Consider the following 19,686-nt stretch of genomic DNA (forward strand, 5'->3'; position numbering starts at 1 on the left):
TTGTCAGTGTGGTTACACCAGGGGCAGAAAGTACTCTGTTTGGTTTCTTCCATTGGGAATGCTCCACATGAAGAAATTTAGAGCAGGGGTGGAGAAGTTGTGGCCTTTCAGAAGCTGCTTGATTCCACTCTCAGCAGCGTGGCCAGTATGGGAGTTGTAGTCCAACAACATCTGAAGGGCTACAGATTTCCATCTCCCTGCTTTATCGCATCCATATCAGGTTTCTGGGATGAGGGCAAGGCACTGGCTCCACGACATTCCCCTTTTTATTGTCAGTTCCCACTGTATAGAACTGAGCCCCAGCAGAACGGAGGTTCTGATGTTAAGCCCCAAATCAAACTAAGGCCTGTCTGTGGCCTTTCAAAATGACAACATTTCTCTTTTCCCCTTGGCAATGAGAATGGCACACTGCTCCTAATAGTTTAAAATCTCAGCATCAAATAGAAAACCTTTGATGTGGCTGTTACGCAGGATTATTAAAATATAGAAGGATGTTATGCCCAAACTCTACCTTGCTCAAAGTAAAGAATGTAAAAGCTGTTCATTAACAGCACAGCAACAGATCAAAGGTTTTAGCTACAGTGGGCATTTGTGAAGCCAAGTATATCTGGGTCTGAATTAATCATCGACATCTCTGACAGCCCAGGCAGCTGTTCTTCTTTTAAAAAAAAATACCAAAAGCTGCTCAGAATTAATAGAATACAAGTAAAAGGCTCAGACCTTGGCCAAAAGTACCGTATTTTTCGCTCTATAACACGCACCCGACCATAACACGCACGTAGTTTTTAGAGGAAGAAAATCCGTAGGCATGCCACCCGTAGGCATTCCCTCCATAACACGCACAGACATTTCCCCTTACTTTCTAGGAGGAAAAAAGTGAGTGTTATGGTGCAAAAAATACGGTACATTCAGAACTGAATAGTATCAATGATTTAAAGCTGGAGTTATAATAGGAAATGGTCTTCCCAGTAGAAAATTCACATGCTATTAATGGCATGTCTGTTGTATGCCAGAACTGTAGGTATGTTGAGCTCAATTAAAATTTTTATCTTACTGGTGTGGGAGCCACATGGACATGCGCTCTTCCAAAGCCACGTTGCTCTGGCCACAAGTCTATTCCAGAACCAGTAAAGGAACAATTGTTCCCATGCTACTAAGGTAAGCATGAATTGGGCCCAACATGTCTGTTGAAGTAAAAATATCATGGCCCTATGGCAACTTAAAGACTAACAAACTTCCATGTTAGAAGAGACGTATCTTGTCTAAATCCTCTCTTCCTGTAGACTGGTTCACCCTCACTGAATCAACTGAAGTAAACACGTGCAAAACCAGGATTAACATTTAATATATTAAACCCTTGGAATTATTGGAACTGATGTCAATTAAAGTTTAGCCGCTCCTGCATTGATGCAGAATACAACTTTCTTCTAGGAAACTCATTATCTCTGGAGAAGGCATGAACCTAATTGTTGAGGATACTTCAAGATACCACTTTATTGATCCCTTTCTTTAATGGTATTGAGCTGATGCAAGTTGGTTATTCTTTTGACTAAAAACCCATTGCACACATTTAATAGGTCCTAGGCAGCTGCTTTATAAAACTAAAATTTTATACTGAGGACCAATAAAACTAACACTATTTGTTTTATTATGCAACTTGAGTAGCCCAGTAACAGCATATTGCTCAGGAGAAAGGGTGGCTAATTTTAGCTAAGAATGGGCCTGGGTTGCATGTCATGGAAAGCTAAACTATGGCTTACCAGGGACTGGAGAACAGCTTGTGGTCACTTTGCTGCTCCCTGATATTTTTAACTTCTGCACCATGCTGAGCCAAGCCAAAGCTTGTTCTTAGCTACAGCCCATGGTTAGTGGGGTGAAAACCTAACCACCAGCCCAGGTTCACTAAACAAAACCTTGGCTTAGATCAGCATGATGCAGGAGTAAAAATGGCAGTGCCTCTAGCAGAAGCCCACATGTTCACACAGTTCCAGTAAACCATAGTTTGACTTAGCATGTCATGTGAACCTTTAAGAAAGCAATTCCAGGGGTGGGTCATAGTATTTCCACTGGAGGATTGAAGATAGTGGATGTTCCCAAAGATACAGCCATATATGCGTTTTGCATAATGTTAAGGCAGAAAATTTAATATTGTCTAAACAATATACTCTTAACTTGCTTACAAACATGCCCTATCAGGTTGTGCCATCACTAAAAACTGATTGGTCAGAACTCAGATTAAGGCTTTTTTTGATAGTGGGCAGCCTGGCTCTAGAACTCCTCCCTTGAGATTGGGCAGGATCCTACTTTGAGTAGGTTCCTATGGTAGGTTAAACATTTCTTTCGAGTAATAGTAGAGAGTCATGATTTACACTTTCAGATGCTTTGAAACCGAGCCTTTATTTGGTTGAATTTTATAGTGTGTATTTTGATACATTGCAACCTGTCCTGTGACTCTGTAATGTGGGGAAAGACAGTTGAATAGTTAAATTAAATGTCTCAGGAAAATGTAATGCCTAAATAGTTAAATGAAATGAAATGAAATGAAATAAAATAAAATGAAAACTGCTAAGGAAAAATGTGGTGTAACACTCAGAATCTGAACCTGGAAGATGTCTGAGCTGTTTAAACTATGAGCATAAATGTCAAAAATTCTGCATTGCATAGTCCTTCATTACAAATCCATACGTTTCACAGCATTGAACAGAAGTACTTAAGACTAGACTGCTAGCCAGCTCTATTGAGCTGAGTTATATGAGCCAGAAACACTGCCGGAAATGATCGATACAGAGATGAGAATAGTCATTTTTGGTTCAAGCAGGAACAGTAAAATTATATAGCGCAAACTATACTAAAGTTTCTATTGTCTTTCTAAAAGGGGTTAGAGAAATCTACAGATGATAAATCTATCACTGGCCATTAGCAATAGCTCAGGGATGGACTCCAAGTCTCATCACCTCCAACCTGAATGGTTCAATGGTCAAGGAGTCAAGAACAATGGTCAAGAATAACTGAATGGCATGCTTTACTGTGACAATTGTTCACAGTTTTTAATGCTTCAATTTGATTTATTATAACTGATTTTAATTTTCTGCTTTATTATTTTGTTGTGAGGCACCCAGAGAACATCATCATTGGGCAGCTGATATGCAATAAATAAATAATTTTTTATAAAATATGAATTCTAAATAAATAATTATTCTAAATAAATAATTTTAATTAACCTTCCACTACTAATTTTCAAAATACTACCAGCTGTATCTTTGAATTGTGTCATTCCAACTAAATCTTCCTTGACACAAAAGTGGTCAGACATATGGCCAAGGATGGTGCTGTACATAGCTGCATATAGGAGAAACTACCTATATCCACTAGCCTTTTTAATGAGAACCTCCAGCATGGATGTTGCTTTCTCTTTAAGGTCATGTGGTTTATTCTGCTTATCAAAACCCAGAACAATGGGCACAGTGTTATGGACTGGTTGCACACAGAGGAATGGCAGGAGGAACTAACTGTGGAACCACCAAGAAAAGAAGGCTCAAAGCCCGGGGATTGGTGGTGACAAACTCCCCTTCCCTTATTTCCCAGAACCAGAAGAGGGCTGAAACGGGCAGAGCATTGACAGACTGCATGCAGGCATGGTCTCTGATTGCTTGGAAAAAAGCCCTGAAGACGAGGGGACTTAGATAGCTGAGGGGAAGTGGGAACTTGTAATCTTGGCAAGTGATTCATGGGATAAGACCTACCAGGAATGAGCTGCTGTGCTCATTAGGCCTGACAGTCAAGTCTGTGAAGATCGTGTTTGGGCTAATAAAGAGCTAACTCCAACTTTGAATGGCATGCTTTACTGCTGGCTCGCTCTGTGACAGGTAGCTATTCTGAATGCAGGCTCACAATACATTATATTTTAATGCATGTGTCGATATACTCATTTGAACATTTTTTTCTCCATGAGTCCAAGGAGACTATTTATTCTTCCCCAAAGAAATATGGAAGGAATTAAGTGCAATAAATCTAGACAAGCTCTTTCAGAGGCTCCTGGCGTGTGGAAGTGTAAATTATTGAACGACATTGTGATAAGAGAATGATATGTATACGGACTGCATGGGAAGGAGCTGCAGCAGATGTAATGAGGAAGGCTCAAAACTAGAGACTCACAAAAATCTAAACTGAACCAGAGATTCCCATTTCAGCTATTGCATTGCAGGAAAAGAATTCACAATTACGCTGTGACACTTGAAAGAAAGGTGTATCACTGTTGAATCTATTTGGCAATTCATTTAATGCAACTGTCCTGTCTTTAGCTACTGAACAGAAAAAGTAATGTTTCTTGGTGAAACATCTGGATTATAGTCTGCCATAAAAATCATCTGAAGCTGCAAATGCAAATGGAACAGAATTTGCCAGGTTAGAGTTTCAATGCTAACTTGACATCTTCTCTGGAAGCTAGCACATCTCATGGTAGGACGAGCAATGTTAAAATAGGATGATTTAACTGTGCAATCCCATGCATGTCTTCTCAAAAGTAAATTGGCCCCACTGAAGTATTGAATTACTTTATGGTAAGTAGTGTCTCGGTGTGCTCCCAGAGCCTGATCTGGCAGTAAACAGAAGAGAAAAGTGTGGTAGTTCTCATGTTAATGTTTCTGAACTTTTGTCAGGGACTTTGTTCTCAGGCAAATAAAGCAGGCGTAAAATTAGAAAATATGAGTACTTTTCAAGTAGGATGGGTTGTGGAGGAAGAAGCAGGCCTCAAACTTCTGCTAGCAAGAGGTAATTCATTTTGAAAAGATTGCCCAGTGTCTGAATGCTTATTCCAGTGCAAGTAATTTTCACTGGTGTGCAATATAAGGCAGAGGAGACCCCTTGCTCCTGAGGAACACCTTGGCCCTCATAAACACGCTGAGTATAAAACATGCTGAGCAATCTTCACAGCCCAAATTGCCATTTGTTAGCACCATTGTGTTGACTGCCACTCCCTTTGCTGTTCTGTGTTAAGTTTTTGGTGTCCCCCTGCCACTTCCAAACATGAAGCATGTGTTTGGGAGGGTACAGATACACATCTGGTATGTGGGGGGAGGGTCTCAGTAGCTGGTTGTTTGGTACCTTCTGAAATTTGTTGCCTGGAAAGAGCAAGCAATACTTCTCCTAACCATGGACATAATCCAGTCAAAATCAAGCACTTAGACTTTCTGGGTTGTAGCCAACATCAACTGACCTATTTAAATGACTGGACATTATTTATTTTGGTCTATTAATTTCAGTGGATTGTGGCTTTCAACTGAATATTTAAGCAAACCAAACTGAATGTGGGGGCAGCTCAAATATACCAAGCAAACTTTATCAGATTTTGAAACCTAATTTGGATTTCAGACATGTGTGCAAATATGGAAAAATTGTTTCGGTTTCCTGTGTATTTTGTTGTGTCTATGCAAGAAAGGATGATCAAACCAGTTTCCACTACAAGGCCATTTTTCACATGCACCACTGAACTAGAAAATGGCAATATTCCATAAGAAATGTTGTGATGCTATCCAAGTAACACTTTGACTTTAATATAAAAGCTGATTCTTAATGGCTCTGGAGTAACTATCAGGCCCACAGTTTGGGGTCCAATCTTTGTAGAGAAATATGACAAAAATCCAATAGCACAAGAGTCCTGTGGTTTTCAATAGCAATTTCTTCGCTAACAGCAAGTTTTATTGCCCATGCCACTGACTCAGAGTTGTACAGACAATGGTTCTTACCTTTATCAAAAATTTCCTTTAGCACTCCTCTCTTGATAAGCTCCTCTCTGCTTTGCCTCATTGATATTTTTCTTTCAAGTGCTACCAAAAAGAAGAAACAAAGTTATAGTTACAATCATGAAAGCATTCTAAAAAGGTCAGAAAACTTTTTTTAAAAAACCCACTGGGAGGTATTGAATATTCGTAATACAGAGGGACCCTCCAGACTGGGGTTGGGTTTTTTTGCAAGTGTATTCTGTGACATTTGTTTATTTTTTGTATTTATTGACAGGCCACTGATGTATTAAGAGTGCACTAGCGATGGGATTATGCTGAACTGTTCACATATCATTCCACTTTACAAGGAGCTTTGTGATGCTTCCACAACATTACGGCCAACTGGAAGGACAATCTTTCACCGCAACACAACAAAATAGGGATAAAAATAAGCCAGAACATTTGCGGTATAAAAAGTTAAAGAATTTCAGCAGGAACTTATGGAATACGCACTGACTGGAAATGAAGCAGTGTGACCACCCCAAAACTTGTGCAGGGGCAGATGGTATTGAAAACAGGATCAAGTATAACTGCCCCAAATACCGTTGCAAGTGCAAATAACCACGACAACATAATAATAAGGATGTCCAGAGTAGATTTGATTTCAGTAGGTCCAATCTGAGGATGACATAGTTGGATAGCACTCATTTAATTCAAATCCTTGGTTTCCCCCCCAAGCAGTTTTTCATTCTAGGAATGCATGTGCATTACTCACTAGTATGTATTAGCTGATGATCTCAACTACAATATTATTGTAACACAAGCATTCTTTAGTCCTGTCATTTGTTTATTTTTAAATGTAATTTTTAAAAGCTGGGGTTGTATCCAACGCATTCTGCTAGTGGATCATCTCACACAAGAGATTCTGCTAAAAGACAGCTTGCATTAGTAAGATATTTTGCCATTTTACCTGCAGACAGGGTGCATTGGATAGCTCTTTTGCGCAACATGAAAAATATTGCGCTAGTGGACTGACAACATTTGCTATAACCCTTAAAATGAAAGCTGATTGGCTAGCAACCCACTCCTATACAGCTACTTAAGTCTAAGCCAGTGATGGCCAAACTTGGCCCTCCAGCTGTTTTGGGACTACAATTCCGATCATCCCTGACCACTGGTCCTGTTAACTAGGGATGATGGGAGCTGTAGTCCCAAAACAGCTGGAGGGCCAAGTCTGGCCATCACTGGTCTAAGCTCATTGTCCAGGCTGTAACAATCACCTGTAACAGCTTCCCTTCCTTTAGCATAGAAAGATGCTCATCAGCCTGGAATATGCAACAACCTATTTTTGTTTGAAATCAAGTTGACAGTACATTCAGGCCAGAGAGAGTACTTCTTTGCACAATGCATAATTAATATAAAGAATTTGCTGCCATTAGATGTGACTATGGCCATTGACCTAGATGGCTTAAAATGGCTCCCGTGGTCCCACTGCATTTGTCATTCTGTGGAATTAAAATGGCTAATCTAAAAGAGAGGAACATCAATGACAGAATGCAAATGGAGATATGAAGGAAAATCAGCTGGGAGTTTCATCTAAGCCCTGTGAATAACAAACTCCCAGGCTATTATATAATATCATCCTATTTAAACTTGTGTGTTTTCCAAATACCTAGCTTTGCAAATATCACAATATGTGATACAGGTAGGTAGCCGTGTTGGTCTGCTGTAGTTGAAACAAAATAAAAAAATCCTTCCAGTAGCACCTTAGAGACCAACTAAGTTTGTTATTGGTATGAGCTTTCGTGTGCATGCACACTTCTTCAGATACCATTCAGGTTATATGTTTTTTTTAGTTTCTTCTGCTTTACAATGTTCTGTGACATTTGAATGAACTCAAGAAATGTCTTCTCTATAGCTGTTGATTTTATTGATTGATTGGCTTCTTCCACAATAGTATCTTAAACCTACAGTAAGGTCTGGATCCAGTTGCCATTATAATACACAACAAAAGTGTGACTTACTTCGGTTATACCAGATCCCCAACAAGCAACTATTTATTTCTGTACAAGTGACCTTTCAGCAGCTTTGAAAATCTCTCATTTCTTTCTCATGGTAAGAGAAGGTTGCATGAACTGTGCTAAGCACATTTCTTAAGATGTCAGGTTTGCTGAATGTATCACCAAAATACCAGCTCCCACTGAGAGGCAGGTGCAGAGCTTCTGCTATTTTGTCAGATGTGGGCAACTATTATGCCAACCTAACTCTCTCTGTATTCAGTAATAAAGTGAAGATCTGTTCCTGGAAATCCTAAAATTATTAGCTGGGATAGTAGGTGAGCATTTTTTTTAAAAAAAAAAGTTTTAAATTGTGTTTAGGAAGTTGTTTTAAACAACCTTTAGAAGTTTTAACTGTATTCTCTTAGTGACTGGCTAAAGACCATCCACTGCATTTCATAACTAAGAGGTGTTGAAGTTGAGTCTCTGCCGTCCCATTCCAGCACTCTAACCATTGCATGAAACTGTCCCTCATAATTGTTAAAGCTTCTACATTCACACCAATAGCCACACTGAGCACCAAAATAGTGGTTGTATGCAATACTGTAATTTCAGTTGTTGAGAGCAGCATTGTCAGGCTTTTAGACACACTCTGTCCTAATTGGTAAGACAAGATGTGTTGAAATCCCAACAAGGCACAATCTACACTTAAAAAAAAAAAAGAGAAAGACAGCAATTTAAAGAATGAAATGTTTCTTGGAGTGTCATATAGAGCCTATTATTTGAGGCTAAATTGTGAACAATATAAACGGCAGGTAGGTTGGATTTAATGATCACTTGCTTTCAACAGATGTTTCTTGGGATTTCCTGCAGCACAGCTATGGTTTTTTTGGGGTTTTTTTAGTTATTACCCCAGAGGATGTCACAAATGGTTCTCTCTCACTGTTGGTCACAAACCAATACTTTGCTCTTTAAGAAGCAAATCCTTTGTGTCCACTTAAACAGAATTTGGCAGACAAGAAATCACTTCCTCTACCAAACCAGACTTTCCTTGCTAAACTCCTCTCTCTCTCTCTCTCTCTCTCTCTCTCTCTCTCTCTCTCTGTGCAATACTGTTGACTGACTGACGTAGTTAATACTTCGGTCATTCAGCAATATTGCCCAAACAAGACTTGCACATTTATGTAATCACAAGCAGAAACGTTTGGGGCAACTAAGGATAGGTAATTTCAAGAGCATCTGTTAAAAGGCATAGTGGAAAATCAGTAACTTAGATCTTGGAACTGATTGCAGAATGCATGCCTCTGGGAAAAGGTGCCTAGAATACACTAGGCTATATGAGTAAAGTAAATGCAAATTTTAGGAACTGAAGACATAAAATTACAGTGCTAACTCGGTTTAAGAACAGTCCAGTTTAAGAACGATTCAGTTTACAAACTCTGCAAAACTGGAAATAGTGTCCCGGTTTGAGAACTTTACCTCGGTCTAAGAACGGAATCTGCATGGTGGAAGGGCACCGGCGGTAGGAGGTCTCATTAGGGAAAGCACGCCTCAGTTTAGGAACGGTTTCGGTTTAAGAACGGACTTCCGGAACGGATTAAGTTCATAAACCGAGATACCACTGTACAGTAATTTGTTCCAGTGATGTGAGTAAGATTGGGGAGGTGTAGTTATACAGATTAAGTGAAGAGACGTAATGTGATTCTACCAAATTTCAACTCAGAGGCACTCTTGGTGCAAATAAACTATTTTCTTGGCAGATTCTGAATCTCACCACTGTTGCTTCACCCTTATCCTTTTAGACAGAGAGAGAGAATAATAAAGAATCATAAAGTTGGAATGGACCCTGAGGATCCTCTAGTCCAACCCTCTGCAATGCAGGAAAATATGTAGCTGTCCCTTTTGGGGATCGCAAAGAGGGTAGGAAGAAAAAAGTGAATTTCATAAAAATGGCACCTATAAGAAATGAGCATCCTTGCTATGCTTCAGAAAGGGAAAGAGATGTTTAGACTGCATGATGCCTGACTGATGCTCTGGCTCCAGAAATTCTTCAGTGGTATATGTAACCCTGAAAGAGTCATGGGGTACTGAGAGGCAAGCTCAGAGCATCATGGGTTATGCAATATCCCAATACCCAAATCCAGTTGTAGTGAACCTGTGTCCTTTCAGATGCTGTTGGACTCCAATGCCCATCAGCCTCAGTCAGCATAACAAATGGTCAGGGTCAAGGATGATGGCAGTTGTAGTCCAGCAACATCTGGAGGACCATAGGTCCCCCTGTGCTATTTTTCTAGAAAAAGAGGTGCCGGATCTCACCGTGAACACCTCCCTTGTTCTCTTAGAATGGCAATGGCACCCACCTGAAAGGTGCCAAAACTGAGTTCCTCTGAGTTCACCCTGGGTTCTCCACCCTTTCTCTAATCTAAGTGCCATGTCCATCTTCAACTCCTTTTTCTCCTCATCCTGATCTAGGGTCTAGGGATAAAAAGCAAAAAGCAGAGACATCACCTTGGTTGGTATAGTTAAAGCTATGGTTTTCCCAGTAGTGATGTATGGGAGTGAGAGCTGGACCATAAAGAAGGCTGATCGCCGAAGAATTGGTGCTTTTGAATTATGGTGCTGGAGGAGACTCTTGAGAGTCTCATGGACTGCAAGAAGATCAAACCTATCCATTCTGAAGGAAATCAGCCCTGAGTGCTCACTGGAAGGACAGATTGTGAAGCTGAGGCTACAGTACTTTGGCCACCTCATGAGAAGAGAAGACTCCCTGGAAAAGACCCTGATGTTGGGAAAGATGGAGGGCACAAGGAGAAGGGAATGACAGAGAATGAGATGGTTGGACAGTGTTCTCAAAGCTATCAGCATGAGTTTGACCAAACTGCGGGAGGCAGTGGAAGACAGGAGCGCCTGGCGTGCTCTGGTCCATGGGGTCACGAAGAGTCGGACACGACTAAACGACTAAACAACAACAACAATGTGTGTGTGTTTTAAATACATATATATGCAGCAGGAAGCACGGTCAGTTGTAGATTAACTAAATTACATGCATACCTTTTTCATCAATGTAAACATCTTTCAAAACAAATACAGACTGCCCAAGTTGTAAGGTTTTCTACCACAGTTTTGTTTGGTTGCCTACATGTTAACAAAAATATGGCATGATTTCCTTCTTCCTTGCTGTGTAGTACAGGTTGACAACCTTACTGAGTAGTAAACCTTCTATAAATTTACTGAGTGGTGATAGTATCAGTAATTTGTAGTAGGCGACATTTAGTGGGGAAAATATTATTCTGAGCTATACAGACTCACAAAGCTGTATTTTAAAAGAATAGCTTGCCTTCCCTGCTTCCACCCGCCCCCAGTTTTAAAATGACTTGTACAGCAAGTTTCAATGCTGACATAGAATTACTGACAATTTAAAGTCACATACCTGTGCATTAAAAAAACAAACAACCTCCCCCATCCCAGTGTTAGACCTGCACCAGACTGTTTTCCCCCTGCTCAAATCTGTCCTTATGATGAGTCTCTGCCAGTTTATCTCATTATGGAACATTATGCTATGCTCTAAGAAGCACAGCTACAGAATAAATGCAAACCTCCAAGCTGACAATTGACAAAGCAGCACACACACAAAAAGAAATTACATTTGTAGGTTAATAGAGATCCAAAAGGAAACAATCAAATAAAAGGATGAGCAACAAAACAAAATTTTCATTGTTGTAGCATAAGCTAGAACAATACTCTTGAACTGGGTCCCCAGCTGGATCACAATTCCCATTATCCCTGACCACTGGACTAAGCTGGCAGGAGATGATGGGATTTGTAGTCCCACAACATCTAGGGACCCAAGGTTGAAAACACTGAGAAGAACATCTTAGATCCCAAAGTCCAGGAAACCCAATAAAATTCAGACAGATGAAAACTGAGCATCGTTATAAGATTAACCATTGGGGAAGAAGAAGTTATCCTCTGGAAAGGACAAGTTTCTAGCTAGCTTGAAAGCAGCCCATCATAATGAACTTCATGCACCAGTCAGAAGGAGAATGACAAAGAACAGACAAAAGAGGCAAGAGAGGAGATCTTGAAGTAAAAAATGGAAGTAAAAAATAAAATAAAAATAATGTGACACTAGTGAATGCAGTGCAATACATTTTATCAAATAACCCGCCACTCAGTCTAATAGTATCTTCCATTGATAAATGGAGGCAGAGTTAACCGTGAAAAGATAAAATAAAGGCACTCCTGAAAAAAACCCCTTCTGGGGTTAAATGTGAGCCTATATAACAGAGAGGTAATACAGCAGCCACACTGAATGCAATCAATCATATTTCTCAGTGAGAAACACCAAATGAGTTTTCAGTCTCTACACAGACTTCCACAAATGTCCCTTATTGCAGTGCGACAGAAAGTGAGGTTTATTACATTTTCTGCTGAAGACCTGGGACTATCTATTAAAGTCTCAGGAGGAGCTCCCGGGACTTCCATGCTTCCATGAGTGGAAACAGGCATGCAGTCTTGAAGGAAGCAGATTTGGGATTGTAGCTGGAACTCACAGCCATAATCCCATAACATGTAGTTATGGAAACGTGATATGATCCTGCCATGCAATGCATTTTTGCTCCATGCCTCCATATTATTTGCACTTGGGTGGTGGGAAACATATAAGATCTGGTGATAGGCTATCATGTTTCCATAATTATATGTAGCAGGCAGACGAGCAGGGAAATCATCACAAGGATGTAATGGCAAACCTGCCTAGCTCTGCCTCTGTTGAGCCCAAGATGGCTACAGGATGTTGTGACTCAGCTTACCCTCATAAGAGACCTGACAGCAGTTCACTTTTTTGTGCTAATCCAGCTAGAATGAGCATCAACCCACAACTCCCACCATATCGATCAATATCTGTGCAGGTCTTTGCACACAACTGCTGGCAGGCAGGGTAGCAATTCGGATGCCTGGCAAGCCAGTTCTCCCAGCTGTCCAAATGGCTTGGACTGTGAGCAGATGAGAGAAGCCTAACATGGATATCATAATTTCAAAACAACCAGTCTTTTCAAAGCCATGCTTTCCTGCATTAAACTGCAGGTGCAGGAACCAAACCAGTTTTTGGAAAGGGAAGCAACAAAAAAGCTAGAGCTGTACATGGGCACACTTTAAAAAAAAATGCACAGCAGAAGAGGCATTTAATGCTTCTCCTTCTGCAGCAGGCAGCATGTTGGTTTCATTCTACCCAGGTCCTCTAGGTAGTTGTGCCCAGGGCAAAGTGTTCATGCTGTCCAGCCCTATTTGTGCTACTGCCTTTAATTTTCTCTCTTCCTAGGATACAGTTGTCCAGTTCCTTCCCCCTTCCCTCATTTGACTTTCGGGTATCCTTCCCATCTCTGGCTGTAGACGTACGTATATAATTACTTTAGAATGATGATGATATTTAACTTTTGCATAGCGCTTTCAAGTGTTCTAAGTGTTTCAGTTGATGCTTCTGTGTCATGGAGAGGCAGGGATGCTCTTTCAGCCCGAGAGCTGCATTCTCTCATGAACAGTCTTGGGGCAGGGGAAGACGCATGCCACTGATGGGTCAGGTAAGAGGCAAAAGCACATGAAGCAATGTGTGAGATGCTTACTTGTGTACTGCAGGCTCAAGGTGGGTAAAGAGTAACTCCTGGGCCCAAGGATACCCATCCCTCTTGGGGAAGCTCTGGGCCTCCCAATGTTGCTAGTATAGCTAGCATCACCCCTGACCCATTGGCCATGTGTGCTGGGGCCGGTGGGAGTCCATCAACACCTAGAGAGTCACAGGCTTCCCTGTCTGGCAAGAGAGCTTCAAATGCTGAATGGAACGAAAACCAAAGTGAACGTTTTGGCAAGACATGTATTCCTGTATACCTCTATGTAAACCATAAGAGTTTATCTAGCATAAATGTAAAAGACGCAAGCAGATGGCTCCACAGTGAGAATCAACATTGTCATCTGTACTAGTGAAATATATAGGCAACATTTTGATACACAAATCAGTGCTTTTAAAAAAACCCCACCACATTTCAGCATCAGTTTGCATTTTTTTTAACCCTTGTGAAAATTCATCAGCATTTTTGTGCACAATTCTCCTAATAGACACATTTCACGTGCAATTTAATACACATTTTGCAAGCAATCTCCCTAACAGAATTCATTTTATGTTATTTCTACTGATAAGTGCATTCTTGTGCATAATTTCCCTAACGTACACATTTTTATATGTATTTATCTGGATGGAGAAGTGCATCACAATATTCAGAGAAGTACAAATTTCAAAGGACAGCTCTGTTTTAGTTTGTATATTGTTTTAGAAAGTGCAAGTTGGGTAGTTTTGCATTGCAATCCGAACCAAAGTGAATGTCTCCCCCGACACTGAGAACAGCAAAGAGTAAAAGGTGAAAAAAATATTAAACCAGCTTCCTGATACGTTTGCAAAGCTAAGCAGGGCATGATATGGTTTCAAATTGAATGGGGGTCCATGTGTTGAGATTCCTGCATTGAAGAAGAAGAAGAAGAAGAAGAGTTTGGATTTGATATCCCGCCTTTCACTCCCCTTCAGGAGTCTCAAAGCGGCTAATAATCTCCTTTCCCTTCCTCCCCCACAACAAACACTCTGTGAGGTGAGTGGGGCTGAGAGACTTCAAAGAAGTGTGACTGGCCCAAGGTCACCCAGCAGCTGCATGTGGAGGAGCGGAGACGCGAACCCGGTTCCCCAGATTACGTGACTACCGCTCTTAACCACTACACCACACTGGCTCTCATTGCAAGATGACCCTTGGGTTCCCTTCCAACTCTACAATTCTATGATTCTATGACAAAGCAGTGATATGTTAAATCAGCAGTTCTGTCTAAGAGAACCAGTTGCATCAGGACATCTCTGTGGAATCACTTTTAAAATGGCAGCTACTATCTTACCCCAATCGTTCAGCCTGGACGCTGAGGTCCTGTGCAAGGGCCTTCTGGTGGTTCCCTCACTGTGAGAAGTGAGGTTACACAGAACCAGGCAGAGGGCCTTCTTGGTAGTGGCGCCAGCCCAGTGGAACGCCCTCCCATCAGATGTCAAGGAAATAAGCAACTATCCTACTTTTAAAAGACATCTGAAGCCAGCCCAGTTTAGGGAAGTTTTTAATGTTTAATGTTGTATAATGTTTTTAATATTTGATTGGGAGCCGCTCAGAGTGGCTGGGGAAACCCAGTCAGATGGGCGGGGTATAAATAATAAATTCTTCTTCTTATTATTATATATGTGATCTGGACTGATTAACTGCAGCCCAGAAAGGGAACAGACTATGGGAGTTCATGCATGCACCATCCTCAGACACTTTCAATCACTAGCAATTATCATTATGATCATCATCACTGAATAAGTGATGCAAAACAAAATATAAGCATGCCGGTCCTATTCAACCACTCATGTAAAGCACCAGCTATTTGAGTCCTTCCTACAAACTGGGATAAAACAGTAGAACAGTTGACTTACAGAAAGTAGGACTACTTGGATATATAAAACCAGGGAACAACAGACAACCAACGTGCTTAGCAAGTCAGCCTGACACTTTGTCAAAAAAGAAATAATTCACAGAAACGCTGCATATGAAGTAGTCTGTGTTCAATAAATTCTAGAAACGAGTAAGATGTCTTGACAATAACTTCAAAGCGCCTCTAAAATCTTATAGGTTTCCCAATGTATTATTGCTTCAAAGAGATGAGTCTAAAAAAAGGTTTAGCATACGATTTTTTAAAAACCCTCTTTTCAAAAGTAGTATGAAACATACACACTGTACAATAGGGCCTTCAACAGTTCCTAGCAGACTGACCTTGTGCAATTGTTGTCACATTTTTCAGGAGATGGTGTATTGGGAAGCCTTTTAATGTGTAGGGTTTTATTGTGTTGTTATATATGTTGGAAGCCACCCAGAGTGACTGGGGCAACCCAGTCAGATGGGTGGGGTACAAATAATAAAATTGTTTTTTCTTTTTTTTTTAATAGATATTTATTGAAGTTTTCAAAAAAAGAGAAAAAACAAAAAAACACACAAAAAACAAAAAAAAAACAATTAAAAACACATAAAATTTACATTCCTTACTTTCAATACCATATTTCCCTGACTTCCCCACACCTCCCCTTCTTGTATTCCAGTTCCAATTTTTAGCTCAGCAAGTTCTTGTCCCCAAATTTTACCTTATTATATTTAATTCATTTTAGTTAACCAATTTTAACTTATAAACCTCAGTCTTTATACATCAGTACTTATTCTTAAAAATCTTTTTCTAAGGTCGACCCCAATTCCCTTCCACGAAGTTCCCATTTTTATATTAGTAGCAAAACAGAATAAAAAGAAACAAAATATAATTGTACACCCTTTGGATTCCCAAAGCCCTACCCCCCCTTTCCTGGTTTCGAACCCCAACAAATGTCCATCAGTCTATCTGCTGTCAGCCTGGTGACCTCACGTCCGAGGCTCTTAATTCTCTCTCAATTCCTCTCTGCCGGTTTTTTTGATAGTCCTTTGTATTGGACACCAAATCTCGAAGAAGCTCTGTCCCAAAAAGGTCCATGTTTCTTCCAGCCAGACCTCCATATTTAAAAGTGGAGCCGAAATCTTGTTTCTTGCTTCTCTTTAGTCCAAATGTCCCAAAGGCTCCAGTTTCCACTTTAACCAAGTTTGTAATCCATAGGTCTTCAGATCTCCACATGAGGAGATCTCTCCATTCTCCATTCTTCAAATCAAACCAAATTTTCATCATCCTGTTCTTATTTTCCTTTGTGTCCATCTTAACAGGCCTCTGGCTCTCCTTAATCATCTGTGACATTATAGCTCCTCCTTCCTTTTCCTTCAAATCATCATATATCTCTTTCCTCACATTCTCAAATTTCTTAGATTTCTTTTCTTGTTCAGCTGCAGAGATTTTTAGTTCAGCTGCAAAAACGTTTTTGTCCCTTCCAGGCTCAGAAGTTTTATTTACTGTTTCATTCAATGTTATAACATTTGTAGCCAAAACATCACTTTGTTCTTGTAACTTTCCCAAGAGAAAAAAAGTCCTCTCCAGTTCAGCCAGTATTTTTCCACTTACAGCCATTCTTGTAATGTCCCTGAACCCCCTCTAGAGGGGTTCTGGTTTCTTAGTATCTTCCAGTTCCAACCCAAAAGTCAAATTAGCCTTTTCTTCTTTATTTTTAACAACTTATTACCAAATTGTAACAAATATAACCAGCAAAGACAACAGAAACAAAGTTCTCCTTTTCCCCCAACTTTGACAGCTAGTTTGACAGCCGTCAAAGTCTTCTATATCTCTTCAGCAGGCTCTTTCACCGATCGCTCCCGGGTCCTGGGGGAGGGGTGACAATTCCACTCTCAATATTAGCTCCTATCCTCCAGCACAATCACTTATATTGCCAAAACGTGGAGTTAATTGCTTTTATCCACAAAAGAGAAAGGTGTTCTCTCAACCTTAGTTGTCAAATCCTTGCTTTAAGATGTTTACAAGGCGGGTAGGCGGACTTCCTCTTTGCGCCTTACCCGGTCGTGCCTAATTCCCAAGAAAAATTTTCCCTTTTTAAGTCCAATTTCCGTATTACTCACGGGCTTTTACTTTTAGTCCAAATGTTCAGAGAAAGAAGCCAGCGCTCTCCGTCCATGGCATGCGGCTTCACTCAGCAGGGGAAGCAGTCGACTCACAGCACCGCACCGCTCTCCGTCCCCCGTTCCGGAGCCTTTAAAAAGGCTCCTTCGCGGGTTGGGGGGGCGCAAATGGTGCCCGCCGAGTCACCAAGTCCACAGGCTTCAGTGCCTGTGGTTTCTGAGGGTCCCCGCGTTGCCGCCGCGGCAGGACCCGACCCCTACTAAGCCGATTCCCTCCGGAGCTCGGAGGGAATCCGCCATTAGACGATGGCGCTAACCCGGAAGTCTGATAAAATTGTTTTTTCCTTATTTATATAATATAACACAATCAGGGGGCATGGCACTTTAGAGTCCAAGAGGATTGCTCCCTGCCCCAAGGGGCTAACAAACTAAAATTCAACACAGGGAAACACCAGAAGGGGGCTAGGAGTAGAGGCAGTGGTAAATGGAGGTAAACCTTGCTTGTATCAGTTACACATACTTAGGTTTACTTACAGGTTTGGCTGCAATACCACCTGGCTTTAATTTAGAAAGGGATTCTTATTTGGCTAGACTGGCTACCTATGTTGCAAGTCAGATGAATTCTTCCACATTTGGCAGGTTGGTGTTCATGCAGGCTTCATAACTGTGCCATTCATTCACTTGAAGGCAAGTTAGAACCACCACTCAAAATGAAAGAAACCATAAAGATCTACAGTATTTCGTTTTTGGCGGTTCCTAACCATTATTGATTGATTTATGATGGAAGTGCAGGGCCTGAAGTGCCAAAGGAGTAAGACATTAGGAGATGAAATCTTGCCCAGTTTTCCAAGCAGGCAGAAAAGAAGAACAGCTGCTGAGTAGACTTTGACTAATGTGCCACAGCACAGCTGCACAGATGTTCAAACCTTTCACTGACATCATACTTCTGTTACAAGTAAAGTCTCTTTCATTAAAATCACCAATACATTAAATAAGCTCTCAAATATGTGACATGATCACCAGCAATTATATATTTATATGCAAGGGCACTTTCAAATAAAAGACTGCCCTCTGTAAAGTATGACAACACATGGTCTACTTGCAGCTGTGCAAATGCAAATGCCTCATTTCTACCACCAATACTTTTTGTAGCTACTTACATTACAAATATTTGTTGTCAATCTATGGCTTAACTGAGACACTCTTTTGGTTGTTGAGAAGGCTTTTTACGGAACTATTTGATCAACTGATTCTTGGAGCCCTAATTTCAGTGTTAATCATTATTTAATCAAACGTGTTGTGCTTGCTATTTCACTCACACAGCTCTTATTTAAAAGCACTACAATATTTAATGTGCTTCAGAATACATAAAGTATTGATGCCATAAATTTACAGTTTGCAGTAAAAGTAGATAGTCAACATAACCCTCATAGAAACCTTTAAAAATCTATGGATATATATATTTTTATCAGTTGCTGCTATGGCAGTTGAGAAGGTACATTTCCATCCTTTAGTTCTGCTATAATATGCAATTCAAGATTGCTAACAGATCACTAATTCTGAGCATGTCAGAGTTTCAGACAATTTTCTTTTAAGTTTTGAATATTTGAATTTTGATGGAACAGTGGTGCCATTGCCAGTAACCTGGATAGATTTTGGCAGTATTTTGTGGCATCTAACATAATCAAGTATCTATGAAATTATGTGAACTGATGTGAACCAAGGATATGCATGGCGCCCCACAAAACTATGAGATAATGTGAATTTCAATATAAGCCCATGAAGAATAAAGAACAACAATCCAAAGCATGAAAAAATAGTAAATTGAAATATATTGATTCAAATTAAGATCAACACAGGCAAAACTACATTCAGAGATCCGAAGGCAGAAAGATCAATTTACTACATCAAATACTTAAGGCATGTGCATGACATCCCACTGAACAGCATCAACTACAGTGGTACCTCGGGTTAAGAACTTAATTCGTTCTGGAGATCCCTTCTTAGCCTGAAACTGTTCTTAACCTGAAGCACCACTTTAGCTAATGGGGCCTCCCACTGCGCCGCTGCGCGATTTCTGTTCTCATCCTGAAGCAGAGTTCTTAACCCGAAGTACTATTTCTGGGTTAGCGGAGTCTGTAACCTGAAGCGTCTGTAACCTGAAGCATCTGTAACCCGAGGTACCACCGTACGTGAAAAGCCTTCCTCCACTTAGTTGTTTTTTGTTTTCAAATGTAAATAGTTGCATGTCATGATTTCTCTGCCCTTTCCACCTCTCTCCTCCTTCTCTCCAATACGTCTATTGCACATGTCGTCCCCGCCACCTCACAAATTCAAATCACCTGAGACCTACAGAAAAAATCCTGATGT

General features: G+C 40.5%; 1 protein-coding gene across 9 annotated transcripts in view; it reads right to left on the bottom strand.

The window, feature by feature from the left end:
• The window catches only part of PHACTR1 (phosphatase and actin regulator 1), a 255,336-nt gene that overhangs the window by 49,842 nt on the left and 185,808 nt on the right, over window positions 1-19,686 (bottom strand). For all 9 annotated transcript variants that reach the window (XM_053396890.1, XM_053396886.1, XM_053396887.1 and 6 more), the window contains one exon: window positions 5,745-5,825. In XM_053396890.1, the coding sequence (XP_053252865.1) occupies window positions 5,745-5,825 (81 nt within the window). The remainder of the gene's footprint in view (window positions 1-5,744; window positions 5,826-19,686) is intronic.

This window comes from Podarcis raffonei, chromosome 7, assembly GCF_027172205.1.
Source record: "Podarcis raffonei isolate rPodRaf1 chromosome 7, rPodRaf1.pri, whole genome shotgun sequence".
NCBI lineage: Eukaryota > Metazoa > Chordata > Lepidosauria > Squamata > Lacertidae > Podarcis > Podarcis raffonei.